Source organism: Cygnus atratus, chromosome Z (genome assembly GCF_013377495.2).
Source record: "Cygnus atratus isolate AKBS03 ecotype Queensland, Australia chromosome Z, CAtr_DNAZoo_HiC_assembly, whole genome shotgun sequence".
NCBI classification, from domain to species: domain Eukaryota; kingdom Metazoa; phylum Chordata; class Aves; order Anseriformes; family Anatidae; genus Cygnus; species Cygnus atratus.
Window position 1 is genome coordinate 1526467 of NC_066396.1, and position 17945 is coordinate 1544411.

The window sequence follows — 17945 nt, forward strand, 5'->3', positions numbered from 1 at the left end:
TTTTTTGGGAGCTGTTAAATTTTAGAGGCATGAATCTAAAACACCTCTTGTGACAGGACTGGGGTATGTGGGGACAGGCCTTTGGGAACACTGCTTCAGCCAGAAAGCTGACAGGTAGTGTGGGGATCTATTTTAAGACAGCCAAGAGAGAATATATGGTGTCCCGACCTTATTTTTTGTTAACATTTCTGATTAAAACTACATCTGGGGTCCAGCCTGGCAGGTGGTGGGTGCACTGGGGAGCCTCCAAAGCAGGAGAGAGGGGAACAAGAGGGAAATAACAAAAAGAAAACCAGAAGGTTATCACCGAAACCCCACTTAATTGTGGGGTGTCATCGGAGGGAGCCTGCATTTACCGTTCAGGCTGCTTCTGTCAATCAAGTTGGTGTCCACCGACCAGTAGGAGCCATCGCCATGACGACCTGTTGATGGAAAAAATGATGGAAATGTAACTCCACAACTGTTTCACTGTTTCTGTTTCTGTTTCTCAAAATTGCCTACTTTCTAACTCTTAAGATTAAAAAAAAAAAAAAAAAAGGAATATGATTATTATTCTAAAAATGTTTTGGCTGCTGAGGGAATAGTTGCACTCCAAATTAATGCAGTAAAATTTGACGTGTTCGTCTTTTCACCTGCTTAGTTTTGTCCCATTTATCAGCTTTGGGTGAAATAGCCATGGTGGTTCTGCCAAGAGCAGCATCTCTGCTTCCTCGCATCTGACAGAAGAATTGCAGAGGGTGGTAAAGTCCTACCAAGCTCCTCTTTGGCCCTACCAGTATGGGAGCGAGGAGACAAAGCCCACAGCAGAAGGTAAAGAGCTCTGGCTTGGGGTAAAAAATGCTCTTTCGGTGGAGACCAAGCTTATGATTACGCAACATGCTCTTGGGATGGGCAAGCTGCACTACAGCAAAGCACAAACGTGGCCATTTCATCTCTCCAAAGCTTTTTTTGTTTGTTTCTTTTAAATTAAAATAGCCTGAGCACTCCCAGGTGGCATGGTGTGATGCGAGCAATGCTCTGCTGGGCCAGTGGCTCAGGCAGAAGAGATCTACTGGGATGGGCAGAGGCTGCTGGATCTGATGCCATAACACCCCTGGGCATTGCCATGCCCCAGGGCAGCCAAACAGCGCCTGCGGTGCGCTTTCAGTGAAGGGACAACGGAAACATCTGGAAAACTCAATGCAGAGGATTATTCCTGGTAACTTCTCCTTTCAACGACCACCATCTCCATCCGATCCCTTGGCAGATTCGGCCAAAAAAAAACCCCATTTTCTCACTTTCCTGCAGTTGTTTGTTGCTGCTGCGCACCGTTAAACAACTGTCATATTCCTCTCCAGAGGTACTCGTGTTTCTGTGGGCTGTGAAGGAATTGATGTGCATAACTTTGTCTACCAATTTGGCAAGTATTTTGTGATGAATGGCCCTAAATAAATGTAAGATGATTATCATCAGAAGAGACTTCAGTGTAATCATCTTTTCAATCAGCGTAATTGCACAGCTACAACAACTTGATCCCGAGAAAACAAGGTTGCAAAATGTTTAGCTGTAAAAGCAGGCAAAATAGAGATAAATGTAAGATATATAGTAATTCTGTTTACCACGATGACACTCTACAGCAGTCATATTCACGGTACTACACTGCTACCGGTGAATACGCTGTGACACCGGGGTTATATTGTACTTAGGAGCCTGGGTATCTCAATGGGAGACTGCTACACATTGCTATTTTTGATATTTAGCCCACACTGACAGATCTTAGAGGGAGCTTAACACATTCAAAAATTCAATCTGGATATTGGGAACTTAAAAAAAACTAACCTGCATGCCCGACTCCAAGTTCAGTACTTTTTGAATTAGCAGAAGAGCACTTTTCAAGGCATTATACATGACATTTTTATTGTATAAATATTTGCATAAACAGCTGCCCATTTCAGTTTTCCTGGTTCTTCTAAAATTAAGGACTACGTTCCTGGGGAAAAGCAGCACTCGGTGTGATGGGTGTCCTGGGCAGCTCAGATGGATGCACCCTGGCCCAAAGACCCTGCCCTGGGAGGGGAACAGCAATGGAGACCCAGCAATGTTGCAGCTAGGCTACATTGAGCATATCCGGGGGGGGGTTGGGCTAGAAACGTTTCCAAAATTCTTTAAAGATTGAATTTAGGTTCATTCAGCCTTGTTCTGCTACTAAGACATTATTTGGAATAATGTGCTTTGGAATAACATGCTCTGTGCTTAGCATTGCTGTCACTCTCCATGGCACTAGTGGGCTTCCCATCTTATCGAGGACAAGTACAAAACTCCTGTTCCACTGAATTCAGATGTAAACCCTCCATGCCGACCAGAAAGACACTTACAAGGTGGGCATAACTCAACAGGTATGTCTAGATCTCTCTTTTTATTTTTTTGGTCAGACCATGGACTATCTCTTTGACTTCCACCAGTTTCCAGTGGAGCTTTTTCCTTCATGTTATTCCAGCTTTTGGAACCAACCATTGTAACACCTTGACTAATGAGCTTCTTTTTCCAGAACTGCCTTTTTACTGGAGGTTAAACAATCTTCAAACTTGCTTTTCCTACTTTTTTAAAATGAGTTTTAGCATGCTTTCTGAGGTACCAAAACCTAAATCCGTGCGATCTTACATATTCTTCCTCATCTCTCACTCCTCCATTTCACTTCTGTCTTTCACGTTTCAATGACTCGAGTTTTTTTTTTTTTTCTGAAAAAGCAAGTCCCTTTTCCATGACCATTATATTCAATAACCATTTCAACTTGATCTTGTCAAGGCAAAGAAAAAAAAATCAAGACGTCTGTGACCACAACAGATCTTCATCCTCTCAGGTCTCCAGCACCTGGAAATGGGCCAGAAATTCTGTTGGGATAATAGTGTAAATCTCTTGCCTTTTTTTTCATGCTTTACTTCAGCAACTTCTTTATTTGTTTATTTATATATTCATGTATACCCAGGTAGCATAGACAGCTTGGTAGACATTGAGAGAATGGGGCAGTGTTGCCCTTTTCTTGAAAAATGCTTGCTGCAAGCCAGCTACTTGGGCTGGAGAGCTGGATGGGGAATGATGCACTACCACTGCTCTTGCATTTTGCCTTAAACGGTCCAAAACTACTGAGAAAATAAGCTGAGCAATGTTCTCATATGAGAAAGCAGAGACTAATCAGTGTTTTCTGCCTCCCCAGGTATCCCTCCCTTTTATCCTTGAAGAATTTATTCCTGAAGAGGGACATCAGGCCAGCCTGGGATGTGCAATGCTGCGTGGGCATTGGAAAAAACTGTTTTTGAAGGCACATATCTCCCCCCGTTGACCACGCTATGTGGCAGACCTCGAGACATTCAGCTTTGACCACTGAAGTTCTGCATCCATCATCATTTAAACAAGTCAGAGCACGAGAATTTGTGTCTTCTTGTCTTCCCATCCACAGCCAGCACCAGGTAATGAAGGAGACAACACACTGTGCTAGTGAGAGCTGAAGAGCTCAAAGAAGGCAGAAATATTCTTAAGTTTGCTTTTCAGTATGTATGTATACGCTGGCAGACTTCTGGGAAGGACCCTGGGGTTTGGGCAGAAATGCACGATTAGATGAACAGATACCACATTTCCTCTTGACTTTCTAGTTCTGCTTTTTCAAGGTGCCTCCTGAGGTAGCTGTCTCAGTGACATCTCAGCATAGCAGGAAACGCAACCATTATGCAGGAATAACCCTTCTTATAATTTCAAGCGTGTCTTCTGAGATCCCTCCTTGCAGATGCTTTCCATGTTTTTGACCTTAAGAAAGTTTTTGAGTTTTTTCTTCTTTCCTCAGAAGAGGTTCTTCTGATAAATGGGATACTTTTTATTGCTTCTCCTACTAGCAAAGAGCATTACAGACTACTGCATTATTTGTTTAGGAAGCAGCTCTTTGAAAAAGATCTGAATAGCTCATCCTTTCACTGATGCTACTCCTAGAGTTTGCAAAATAGCTTCAGAACCGAAAGCCCGAGACTGTCAAAGGAAATAAAGAGGCAAACTGAACACCTTCTGCTGTCACTGCATGAGACAACGTGGCTTTTTTGGGGCTGGTATCAGGCTATAGATGTACTGGCAGCTGTTTTCACACAGGAAGACACATGAAAAATGCACGTTACAGTTTCCAGCCCACCACTACCGAGCACAGGAAGGTTTTGAGCAGGTGAAGAGCAACACGCCTGCCTAAGTGCAGCACGGTAAAGATTGAAGTGCAGACAGACAAATTCCATGCCTGACTGGGCTGCACTTCAAACTGCCTTGCTCTGAGAGCTGAAACAATTAGTGTGCTGTTTATTCATGAGATGAAGAGCACCGAGGTGTAAAACTGCAGGTGTGCCACCATGTAGATGGCCTTCGGTCCCTCTTCGGGAGAGGCAAAATCCCCTGAAGACCCAGCACCACCTGGGAACCCTGCAATGGGCCTCCAGGCCTGGTGCAGGACAATGCAGGCCACCATTTTCCTTGGGATTTGGAAGCACAGATGTAGATTTGTGGATTTCCTTGGGATTTGGAAACACAACTGCCTTGCACGATCTTCTCTGTGGACTTTTTGTGGAGCTAGGTATGGCCATGGGCCCTGCTCCGGGCATGGAGAGCAGGAGACCTCCCGCAGGCCTCACCATGTCAGTAAATGCTGAAGTTCAATCTTAAATCTCCAGTTTATGGTCTATAAAGAGGAATGTCACATATAAAAAAACTTATTCTATACATACCTTCCATTCCATACACAATTTATCTGTATAGTTTATAATGGTCCATTTCATGGAAAATAGTTTTTTGGATACCAATAGAACCATCAAAATGTACTGAAATTTCCTAAGATAATGAAAAATATTTGTTCAAAATTGGGTATGTTTCCTTTTATCAAAATTTCCAGGGGATGCTCTAAAACGGCTGTAGTCCAAAGGCAGAGATCAGCTTTTTGCTCTTTCACAGATCTAATTCCGATGGCCACACATTACTGTTTACAAGTCCTATACTGACAAACTATGGACTAAATTTAATATTGGTTTATCAAATGAAAACTGGGGCAAGATAAAACAGAGTGAATTAATCTCTTCTTCACTGCTTCTCTTCAGTTTGCCTCTAAATTCCAGATCAAAATCATAAACAGAGTTTTTTAGACTTCAGGAAGCCTCAACAACAGCTCCTAAGAAAGCAGCTGGCCTTCTCCTACATACATGACATTTGTGACAAAAATTCTCTCTTGAGCATCTGAAACTGTAATTTCATGCTTATTTTCATATTACGACTTCTGCTGCCTTTACGATGGCCAAAAACTGTTGAAGTTCTCCTCAGATTGTGCTCTCCGCCCCATCTCCTTTACCTCACGCAGGCCCCTCGAGGCTGCACTGCCTCGTGCCCTGAAACCCCGGGGTCTTTGCCCAAAGCCCCTCACGTGCCCCGCAGCCTCCAACTCTGCTTTGCTTCCTCAGAAGTGCCTTTTGCTTCCTGAGCTTCACAGCCACGTGCCGGCGTTGGAGATGGATGACCTACCAGAGTTAATTCGTGTCACTCAATAAGAATTGCATTTGTGGCAGAGACAGCCCCCAAGGGCCTTGTCCAAAGCACGGAGCAATTTAAAAGGCTATCACTGACTTCAGTGAGCGTTGCTTCAGACCCTGGATGATTAAAGAATTAGCTTTGATTATTTCTGAGGCAAATGAGCTTTTAGGAAATTTGACTTTATCTCGCTGCTCGCAGTACGGTTACAGTGAGACCTGGCCCCGGTGACTTGTCTTTGATAGAGTTGCCTGCAGATCGAGTGAGGACCTCAGACTTTCTCTTATTAGAATTCTCACAGATGTCACGTAAAAGTGGAAACTGAATTTAGACATCAACGAGCCTAGGAAACAAACCACAAAAGGCTGAGAATTTCTTCTTATATACTACAGCCTTAAAGAACTAAAATGCGGTTTATTTCCCCTACCCAGACAAAAGGCAGTATTTATGTACAGGTAGTACCAAGAGGGACTGACCATGTTTACCTCATGTTGTGCATGCTTGCTGTCAGCTAAAGACCCAGCAAGAAGGTTTCATTTTGGTAACTTACGTGGCCAGGAGGCAGCTTTGCTGCAGGGAGAGGGCAAGGTGACCGGAGATGGATGGGGTCGAGCACCCAGGGTGCAGTTTCTATCATCTGAATTTCGCTCCCTGCTAATCCTACTGCTTTCCCAATTATCGAAAGCCATTGCAGCTTTCATATCTATAGGTATCTATATGAGCAATATCTATAAGCAGCACAATAACAGCTATTTTGCTATTGTAATCGACCACGAGCTATCCAGCACGCATTTAGTAACCACCCTACACGCTGAACGCTGTGTATCATTTTGTATCTCAAAATGATTTTTAAAAAATGCAGAAATAGGTCTTAACATTACTTTATCTAACCACCGTGACACTATGTAATTTATTATTTTCAAGTGAATAACAAATCATAGTTATATTTTAAGCATGATACATGCTGAGACTGTGAGCAGCTGGCTGGGAGAGGAAGAGCTCCCCCCAAATGTTTAAAGCAATGAACTGGAGCTTCTGCAGGCTGCACCCTTCTGCAGGCTCTGAAACCCTCGCAAGGGTCACAGCTTCCCCAGAGGAGCAGGATGCACAAAAGGAAAATGGCCCAGAACTCTTTCTCTGCAGTCATTCAAGGAATATGTGCTCACTTGCCATATGCAGAGTTAACCTGCCATGCTTATTCACTTCTCCCCATTAATTACACCACAGCACAAGAAGGGACAGGCAGGTGTCTCTGCAGAGAATCTGATTTTGTTAATCCCCGTGGTGGAGGTAAGATCACACTCCTATGGAACAGAAAAATGCTTTGCCACATTTTCTGTATTTTTTCTACCCACAAGTAGAACACTGAGCATCCGAAAACCTCCGACTTCTCTGCAGCATTACAGGGAATGAAGCGAGCAGAAAGTCAGGAGCAAGGCACTGCTTTTACTGACACCGGTTTCACGGGCACAAGATTTGGGGCAAGTTTAGAGAAATAATGGAAGATGTATATAAGAGTGGTTGCGCTACAATAGCTTCAAAAAGCTACGGTGCTGTGACAGTAAGGGCAGAGCCAGGAGCTCAGAGGCTGCCTGCCAGAGGCTCTTTTTTGAGGCTTTGCCTCTCCAAATCGCAACCAGCTGCGATGGGAGATGCTCCATGTGTTGTGCCACAAGGTCATTAAATAGCACTCACGCAGAAGTACAGATATGATGAAAGAGGGAAGAACTAAAACAAACACAACAAACTCTATTTTCCACCTAGCCTTCCTTTTTTCCCCCACTTTTTTAAAAAAATGAACTTGACACTCTTTCAATCCTGCTTTACCAGGTGATACTTTGTGTTGAAGCCTCTCCTACATTTTCTGAACCTGCCTGAATACATTTTAAATGCAAATTCGAGAAAAATATATTGATAATTTACTTTCAGGCTTCTTTGCAACCTAACACATTTACCTTTTAAAAGCAGTTTTTATCTATTCAAACCTGACATTTTCAATTTGTGTGTGCTGTGGTGCAATAAATCATACCAAGCAAAACCAGCTTTTAATTTTATAATTTAGATACTTCTTTCTGCCTTTATGGAGAAGATTATGTGCTGAAATTAGACACTGAATTTCCCAAACTGGCTGAGAGTGGGTCTCACCTGTGGGGATGTGCTGCCTTGGTGTACTGCAGGTGGTACCTGGTACACGGTGAAACCCTCGTGAAGAAATAGGGTAACTCTCATGGGTGTTCCAGGTTGAAGCCCTAAATAATGCTCTCGTTTCCAGCAGGAATTTCCACGTTGCAAGTTAACTCAATTCACTAAATCAGGGTATGATGGCAGCTGGTAAGTAAAGCCAGGGATTTGAGGCTGACCTCTCACTTTGCCTTTGACACAAGTGTAAAGTGAGAGTCCAAACCACACACACCTCCCAGCATCACCTCTGAGTTCTCCCAAAGTCTCCGCGACCGTTTCCTTGGGCAGATGTCACAGAAATATATGATGTTCCAGGTATAATTGAAATAAATACTTGAGAATAAATAGGTCTGGAGTAAAAAAAAATGAAAAATATCCTAGCAACACACTTTTCAAGTACTGAAAAGGAGATAGGAGCAGAGGAGCTGTGACTAATCAGACATATCCATATTTGGAAAACATAATGATAATGCCTTGAAAAGTTGACTAAACTTTGCTATTATTAAACGAGAGCTGCTGTTTTGAAGGAAAAGATGATTTATGATTCCTCACCGTGAGGCTTCTGAACTTTAATCTATAACCCACGAAAGGGTGCAAGAAGAGCCGGGGAATTACGCTGAGCTTAATTATATTTAACGTGAATTATTCAGAAGTGCAGCAGAGAGACTAAAAATTTATTTTATACAAAGCAGCTTGACGTTTTAATTGGTCCTTCAGAAAAGAGACAAAACAATTTCCTCTCCCGAAAATTTACATCTTCCCCATCAAAGCAGCAGCCTCAGCCGAGCAGAACTTCATTAACAAGATTAATTAGCACGCCGGCGCCTGCCTCATCAGGTGTGCAGCCCAGGTGAAAGGCGGCGGCGCGGCGGGGATGCCGGGAATGAAGGCGACAGATTGAGGGCACCGTACCTTGGTCATTGGCCATTTTGTCGGGGTGCTCAACTGCAAGAAAGAGACAACGTCATTAGAACCGGGCCGCGGGCGAAGGGAAGCCCCAGAGCAAAGCATCCCCAGGCAGGCAGCGCAGGGGGGAAGGAGGTTTTTTAGCCTTCCCTTTTCTCAAAGAGCCCCTGAAGAGCTAAAGAGGACAAACACAGGTCGTACCGTGCTTTCCGACAAATATTTGCACAAAGTTTTTCCAAAGGTGAAAAGTTGCCCACGGTGTTTTTTCGCTCTCTCATTCTTTGATATGCCACTATGATCTGGGAAGTTTAATTAAGCAAGAAGGGAAAGAGAGAGAGAGGCAGAGAAGAGAAACTCCGGTTCTTTGAATAATTACGGTCAAATCACCTGCAAGCTGAACGCTCAGCTTGACGCATATTATCATTGTTTCAGCTTTTTACAAAAGACTTTAGAAGTATTTACATGTTTTTGCATAATAACCATAAAAGATAGCGTGATCTGAAGTGTACTCGACAAGACTTCAAATTTCAATAGATACATTAAAAGCCTTCCTTTTTCAACTTCTCTTGGATACATAAAGAGCTATCATCATAGAGCATTAACCGGTCCTCTGCTTAATGAATATGCAAGAATATCAAATGCAGGAAATTGGGGGAAAAAAATGTGATTTGGCGCATGACTCTGGAAGTTTGATCATGACCACCTGCAGGTGCAGGGCATGCTGAACCCCTCACTGCTAAAAATCTCTACGAAACCTCTGCTAGATCGTGGCGCTGTGCTAGGGAACAGTGAAGGTGCTGAACTAGCAGCAGCTTACATCCAACCTGTCCTCCAGACGGCCACATCTATATTCTCCATGCCTGTGGAAGGGGGAAGAGCTCCTTCAATGACCCCCAAACCCGTTAGAGGGCACTGCAGGGCTGGGAATGCTGCCCCACAGGCCCACGGGCAGCCCCTGAGGTTTTGGGGCTCCGGCACAAATGGTACAGCGGCAGGGCTTAACCTGGTGCCTTGCAGAAGGCCCATGAATCAAATTTTCCTTCCCGATCATAGCATGAAGGGAACATTTGAGAGTGTGAAGCTCAGGCTGTGACCTCCTTCTCCCTCTCTCCCCCTTTCCGTTCATCCTTTATAACCACATCCGACCGAGGTTTTTATTTAGCCTTGAAGCCACCGGTGCGTTAACGGGCAACTTGGCCAGTGTACATGGACCGGAGCAACGCTGCGTGTGATTCCGATAAGCAGAATGCTGTTTCATTCTCTTTAATTAAAGGAGCTCAGCCTGTTTGTAAATGCTGGCCGAAACACAGAAGAGGTGCAGCTCAGCAGAAGAAAGCACACGTACATTCAGCAAGTGCGGCTCTAAGATTTCCTTGTTTCTGCAACAGATGAGAACCATCACTGACAAATTAGTTGAAAGACTAAAGAAATCCTCCCTCCTCTCTGCCTGTCACGGGTTCATTCATTCACCCTGCAGCTATCACATTTCATTGGGCAGTTGCAAAGAAATTTCGGGTTGTATTTACTTATTTCTACTTAGTGAATTTCTGAAAATGATTCATTTATACACCATCAAATAATATAACATTGAGACAGTCTCTGTTCTCTGCCACAGATCCATACACGTGTGTATGTGTGTGTAATATTTACTGAAATTACCCAGATATTTTCTCGGTAAGGAGTAAGAAAAATACTAGTAATGACTTCAAGTTTGGGGCCAAGTCATCTAGTAAGAAAGATGTGGGATGTTTAATCACATTTTATCCATCTTCCAGGCTCCTTATAATGTTTGCATCAGACTCGTCATGCATGCAGTGATAAATTTACCCAGCCAGAGCATAAAAAAGCAGATCCTCGCGTGGTGTAAACTGTCACAGATTGATTGAAGTTCACGGTGTAACGACAATTTACATAAGCTAAGGATTTGCCATTTGCCTGTATATTATCATCAGTGGAGCTGAGGTGGAAGAACATAAACTCACTGCTCCATGGGAGCGTTATTTACTACTAAACATGCCTATTTCTCACAGACCACTACATTTTCATTAGTAAAGGAGAGTCACTACAAATACTTACATGGCAATTATAACTCAAGTAATGGCTTGGTTTCCTTGGAGGAACTTTATGGGTTATAATATACAAAATCAGACAGTAGGTGACTTAGTGGATCTTTGATGCTTTTTTTCGTTCTTCATGGCTTAAAACTTTCCATGATCAGGACATATATTTGTCATCAGAGCATACATTACCATATGGTGCCTACACCTCTTCTGTTAATAATCATTAAGGGCAGGAAACCAACATTTTTGCATAATTCAGAACGCACTCAAGACTTCAGAAAGTCTTTTCACCTCAAGTGCAGAGATATATTTGTCAAAAAAACAGTTGAATATTATTGAACATGACATTTTTAGGGTGGTTACCATTAAATATTCATGGCAGGGTATTAGCCATAGTCCTTGTAGGCAATTACAAGATGTAACAAATGTATAAATTCATCTTTTTGGTATCTGTTGATGCTGTCTGATCCAGAATTCATTTCCCAAATGAGTTTTATGGTACTTTGTGTAAACATTACAAAGTAGGGGGTATCTAGTACATTAATCTTTCAGTTTCCTTAGATATCCGAGTCTCTATATCTTTTGATATCTCATTAGTCTGTGGTTATTATATTTTGATGCCTCAACTCAGTCTAACAGCCTTCTGCTTGGCACAAATTGTGAGCATGAAATTAAGTTGGCACCATCCGCTTGATGGAGATGAAGCACCCACAAAATGCTATCTCTTCCCATTTCATGGTAGTGGGGAATGAATAATCACGATCTTACCCGTAATTCATTCAAAGGGAAACACGACTTGGACAAGCAAGTCCTGCAAACCTGGGCTGGCTGCGATAAGCTCCGAACAAATTGGTACAATTTTTCTTTTTTTTTTTTTTCTGACTTGCGCTAATTCATGAAAACTGTTGTATGAGCCTTTTCACTCCCAGCCTGAATGGTTGGTAGCACGCTTTTTAGACACTGATAGCAGCAAAGCAGAAAGGGCAAGCTCTCTGCCAGGGCTGCTGAGGACACTGCCTCATTCATCGAAATCCCTCCTTAACGGGAAGTGCCAGGCACTCGCTGGACATGGAGGTTCCCCTCCTTCTGTCAGAGGCGGCAGGAAAGGGCACTTTGCTATTCACATAAAGGGTTTGCTGAAAGATGAACTCGAATATGAGCTCTTGCCCAACAAAAAAATAAAAATAAAAGGAGCGATGGAGGGATTGCACGTCACTCCTTTTGTTCGGTCATTTCACTTGGCTTTTATACAGCCCACGTTAAATTAAGTCACTTATAACCGATTAAAAAGAGGCTTGAACGTGAATGCTAATTCCCAGGCTTTTGTACACAGCTTTCATTCTGAATTCCCCTCTGACCCTGACTTTGCAGGTCCAGCCTAAATCCACTTTCAATTCCTTTCTGCCAAGATGTTATTTTTATGTACAAACCCCTGGATTTCCTCCAGCAGACAGAGCACTGAAGTGCTCTCCCATATGCCACGCTTCTTTCCTGGAACAGGTTTGCTGTTTATGTCATTCGACTTTTTCATTAATTATACCTCTTTTCAGAAGTAATTTCATACCTTTGTGCAAATCAGTGAGTGACAGTTAAAATAGAAGGAGCAGAGCTGCTGCAAACATCCTGCTTCCCCCTCACAGCAATATTGCTTACACCTTCATATCGAATCATTTCTGGGTAGATGATGTCAGGCCTTCACAGCTAGGCAGCAGGGAGGACAGAAGAGGAATATCTCACTGTGCTAATTGGAAATTGAGCTGGGTACGAGTCCTTTGCTCTCATAAACCAGTGGCCTGGTTAAAACATGCACCAGCCAAAAAAATGGGTGCCCCTGGTTTGCCTGCTTTATCTTGCCGGTCACTAATGGGGAGAGATCCGGCTGTAATTTGTCTGCCGTTAATAGCAGGTACTGAAAAATATCTGGAACAATTTTCCCCATGCAAAGTCAGATTGCATCTCAGTTCGCCGAGATTTTTTAATTATAATTGTGTGTGCCTGCTCTGTTGTTACGAGTGAGTCATTGCCAGCTCCTACAGTCACCTGAGGATCCCAAAAGAAAAGGTACGTCCCTGGAGAAATCCAGGCACATCCAATTAGCTTTACCATTGATGGCAGGAAGTTAGGTGGTGTCAGAGTGCTCTCCCCAAGCTGATTGAATTTAAAACTACAGTTACTGACTCATTATGTGGTTTACTCTTGTCAACTACCATACGTAATATTTTGCTTTCATCTCTCAATAATAGTTTCAAGGAGTAGGATTTCTTCTGGCTGCCATGGAATTAATTGCAAAGCTCCCACGGAGCCATAAGAAAACTGGAGCCAGCATTAATATCGGGATGACATAGATCCAAACCTTTCAGCGTCCGGAAGAAAACAGGATCAGAGAGAGGCCCCACTCCCTTGGCGTTGCGGGCTTGGATTCGGAAGTAGTAGACGGTGTCCAGGCTGAGATCCATGATCTGGTGGGTGAGCCGGTCACCGCTGATGGACTCCATAATCCAGTCGTCAATGGGAGCGTTCTTGTCCAGAGTATAGAAGAGGATGTAAGCTGAAAAAACACGGTCTCGTGGTTAGTGCTTCAAGCAACGTGCTTCCTACGCAACATACGTATAAAATTTAGATTGATTAAAAACTATTATTTTCTTTTTAAAAGCAGCAACGGTAGGTGTCTGATCAAAATAGCTTCAAAGAAGGCTATGACAATTAATTCCTATTTGTCTATTTTTATTCCAAAACAACAATTACAGTACTCACTGCAAGAGATACAGGTTTAACAAATATAAAAATAGGTAGCACACACTAAACTGCTCTGTTATGAGTACATTTCTCAAATTCAGGTGCACCATTCAGTCTGATAAATGCCATAAACCATACAATGTAAGTCTTTAGGGTTTCAGTGCTGAAATAAAATAAAATGGCTTTAATGATGCACATCAAACACTGGGTGCTCATGGGAAGCCATGTAATATTTCTTGGCAAATCTATGGGAAGTATTTTTGGGAAAAGAATGAAGAACTCAAACTCAGAATTCGGGTAACTGGGGCATTGCAATTACTACTTACGACTGAATAAAACTTAAAAGTTTTAGGATTTAGGGAGTAGAAACAGCAGTGTTAGGAAACAATGAAAGTTTGTAGGAAGAACCTCCTTGGCAAATGAAATTTTGGAGAGAAAAAAGAACCTGTAAATAAGGCTGAGAGGTAAAGCATGTCCTATGTGATAACCCAGCCTCGGCCGGGTGACCTGCAACACCAGGCTCTGCCTATCCTTGAAAATATCTTTGTTTCTTTTTCCTGTTTTTCCCCCTCCTTTGTCTGTGGCACTCTAGTAGCATGCAAAGAGGTACGATCTGAGTTTGGTCTTACGTGCCAGCACCACAGGAGTGAGCTTCTGGAGTGCAGAGAGCCCAGGTGAATCTTCTGGACTTCATTTTGGTGCTTGGATGCAAAAGTACTAAAAAATCGGTGTAAAGTTTATCATCACTATTCCTCTATTTTATTTATTGATTTTTTTTCTGAAACAAAGATGCTTTTCAAAGCGCTCATTCCACAGGAATGGTTATGCTGGTCAGGGACAAATGGTACTAGGATGGAAATGATAATCTTTTGCGTATTTTTTTTTCTTTTTTTCTTTGCTTGTTTACATCATGGGATATTATTTATAGACTTGTAGTTTGTTACAAAGCAGTTTCACTGATCATGGCATTTGGTTTAATACATACCAAGATATAATAACCAAGTTTCTCAAATTAACACAATAATACTGCTCAAACATTTCTAGGGATGAAGATATGGTTGTTAGACATTTCTACTCTCTGCAAGGAGTTGTTTCCTCTGCTTGGTAAGTCTAAGAAACATTTGGCCACATATGCTGTAAAAAATCTTATGAGAGTCGTTCTTCAACCAAACACTACAAGAAAGAAGCTTCTGCTTGGATGTCAAGGGACCCCATCTATTCTCAGGTTTGAATGCTGCTTTTGATGGAAAAACTCCATTAAAGTTGCTACCACCAAGTCATTTCACAATTTAAAAGTCAGGAAAGCTTTTTATTTATTTATTTTTTTGTCTTTTAGCCAGTGGGGATTCAGGACCGTTAGCACTCATTTTCGTGTGCTGTCCAGCAGAACCATCAGTTATTCTCTCTCAGGACTACACTGGGTTAATGTAAACAGAGCCATTTCCTCAAAACATCCTCCTTTCAGACACAGTCGCAGCCAATAAAGTTCTGATACTGGAGGCTGAAACTATAAGATAATAATAATATGGAGGCTGAAGTTATACACAGCTATGCAAGTCTAACCTGAGAATCCTTATTGCTTGGCAACGTCCAAAGAGAAATATATCCTTATTTTATTGGTAATATAAATTGGGATACTTCCCTGGCGTAACTCACTCTCCTCTGATGCCAGGGAAGCCCTGCTGAGTTACAACTGTTGAAAATCTGACCCAGTGCTCCTCACATCTAATTGCTCACACAGAGCATCATGCTGAAGCCTTCTTGCTCTTACATTTATATTTTTCAATGCCTCAGTAGTGTGTAGCTGGGATCATTGGTAGTAATGCACACTTTCTTCCACGTGAAAATACGTTCTAGAACTGGTCTAAGCCGATTGTTTGTGGTAATGAGACCATGATGTGCACATTTTTGTAGTTGAACAATATTTCTCCTAATAATTATATGCCTCTGAGATGTCTATTAACAGCCTAAAGTGATCATTTAAATGCAAAATCTCAGATAGAACTCTACTGTATTTTTCACCCTAAATTAACGTTAAAGGCTCCTAATGGATGTCTTAATTAGGCACTAAGGTTATATGCAACATTTTGGAAAATAAAATCTGTCATTGTGAAGCATCCATTAAGTTCAGTTCTTGTCAGTCAATATTAAGTAATTTTTTTCCTGATCATCATTGCCTTAAATTGTTATTGTAAAGTTAAATATCTACCAATAAATTCTCCCATTGTGTGCTGCAACAAGCAACCTATCATTAGGTATATTACGTATTGCATTATTGCCAAACAAAGTACTTATTATTAGTCATTTCTAATTATCATTGAGCAGCATGCACCACAAAACCTTTGCTGAGAGTGCTGCATTTTTAACTTAAATCACTGTTCTTAGCATTTAAATGAATATTTACATCCTGCAAGCGATCTTGCAGTGTCTCTAACATTGCCTTGACTCCTAGACCAAGTTTGCTGATAAAAGTAAGAGAAAATAACATCAGATCGCATAGCGTTCTGGGAAAAAAACACGTTTCCACTAAAAACAATTCTGTGATACAATCGGAACAGTAAAATAAGAAGGAGAGTAGAGGATAATGCAAATGTTACCGGTAATTTTCCCATTGGCTTCTAATGGTGGCTGCCAGCTGACAATGACGGCTCGGGGCTTCCCTTCCCGTGTAATGACTGTCAAGTCCTTGGGTGCAGAGGTTGGAGCTGAAAAGAATGAAAATAATTGAAATCAATGAAATGAAAATAATTGAAAACTCTATTCTCTTTACTTCTTTTTAGACTACGAAGGAGAAATGAAAAACAGACAATTATTGAAAAATAGTTGAGAGAGAGGAGCATCACGTTAGCACGGAGCTCGTTGTTCATTTACTTGGATCTGATGCAGGCTGCTGATGACTTTGGGTGTATAGATAAGGGAACAGCATGGAGAGCACAGTGTGAGCATCACATTGCCTGTGTCCTAATCGTATGGCCACTTAGCAACTTTTTTGAATGAACACTTAGCAGATGGTCTCAAAGCATCTGCATTGGTTGAATTTTTCAAAAACGGGATCCAAAAGCAACCAAGAAATACATACACTGGAAAAAAGTTTTTGTTGTCATTGATAAATTATTAAGCAGGTGACTGATCACCTGTTGTTTGCTGGAAGAGTCTTTCTCACCCTGAAGTAGGCAAGCCACACATCTAGATCACAGATCTTAAAGAAGTCTCTTAAACTGATGCAATGCCCAGCACGACACAAGCTCCCTCATCACTGAAGAAGACTGCATTATTATTTTAACCATTATTATTATTACTAATATTATTTATTGTTAACATTACGAGTACTATTGTTAATACTATTATGTTCTAAGAGGGTTGGGTTGCATTTAAAGGGTATGTGGCTCACAGACAGGGACACAGGGTCTGCAATTTAAAAACAGTGGACTAGAAGAAACATCCCGGACCGCCTTACTATGCCAGGGTACTGCAAGAGACCACCTTTTCTGTAAACTTACTTGATTTTTAAAGTAAAATTTTCCTTCTCTTTACTTTTGCTATGTCTGTTCTGCAATATTCTCCAACTTCATATAAATGATTCTATTTCTCCCTAAACGCATCCATCAAGTTGTGTGGAAACGACATCTTTCTCTTAAATACTGTTTTCCTTTCTCTGATATTAACCTCCTTGACATGTTTTCATAAACTAATTCTTTCCCTTTTTAGGCTTTTTGTCATTTAGGAGGTTAAACTAGTAAAGCTTGTTCTTAAAGCTTCCTCCTGTAACACAGGTTTTCCACTCTGGTTATCGCCACATGAGTCCCTTTGAGTGGCTGAAGCTGAGCTCTGCTTTCAGCAGATTGTGAACATAAGATATCATGAGAAAAATCAAAGCTTTAGATGTTTCCCTTAGCACTCATTAACACCCCTCGCATCAGCAAGACTTGTGTAGGCAGATCTGGGGATGGAACTTGGCTCTGAGAGCTGCTTTTGAATTATGGGCATAACAACTCTCTATAGCCTGTGGTAGTAATCTCTAGTGAATTCTGTATCGATGCTGATATGTACATTCTTTAATATCATTACGGGAAATTCAACATGCGGAATGGGTAAAAAATAGGCAATAAAGATCAGCAGTGCAGGATGCCCTTAATTAACAGAGTTGCTCCATCAAGCTCAGATAATTGCATTGCAATCACATGGGAAAATCTAAGGACACATATATTCCCTCTTATTTTCCCTTTGTTAATTAACTGGCGTGTACTGTGGTTTTCATTAAAAAAAAACACTAAAAACCAACAACAAAAACCAAAAACCAAAAGCCAGATCAATATTTACCAGCAGACTTCATTTGGTGTCTGCTGGTAGAAGCTGATTTATATTGGTACCTAGAGTGTGTTCAAGATCACTACTCAACCTAAGGAAAAAATTGCATTCTGAACAGACCTGTGGCTGCTTAGTTATAACACAGTCATTTAGATCTTGAATCAAGAAGGTCCTGTGTTAGACAGAAGCAGTCTTTGAGCCCTTTTTATTAAAAGGACAAGGTGGGAACTC

The 17945-nt window shown here is 41.7% G+C and overlaps 1 protein-coding gene across 1 annotated transcript in view; it reads right to left on the reverse strand.

Annotated features, from left to right (window-relative positions):
• Positions 1–17945, reverse strand: part of DCC (DCC netrin 1 receptor) — a 280795-nt gene that overhangs the window by 33367 nt on the left and 229483 nt on the right. The window contains exons 19-22 of the mRNA XM_050716343.1: positions 16004–16111; positions 13024–13218; positions 8617–8649; positions 357–422 (exon numbers count right to left, since the gene is read on the reverse strand). Coding sequence (XP_050572300.1) covers positions 357–422; positions 8617–8649; positions 13024–13218; positions 16004–16111 — 402 coding nt within the window. The remainder of the gene's footprint in view (positions 1–356; positions 423–8616; positions 8650–13023; positions 13219–16003; positions 16112–17945) is intronic.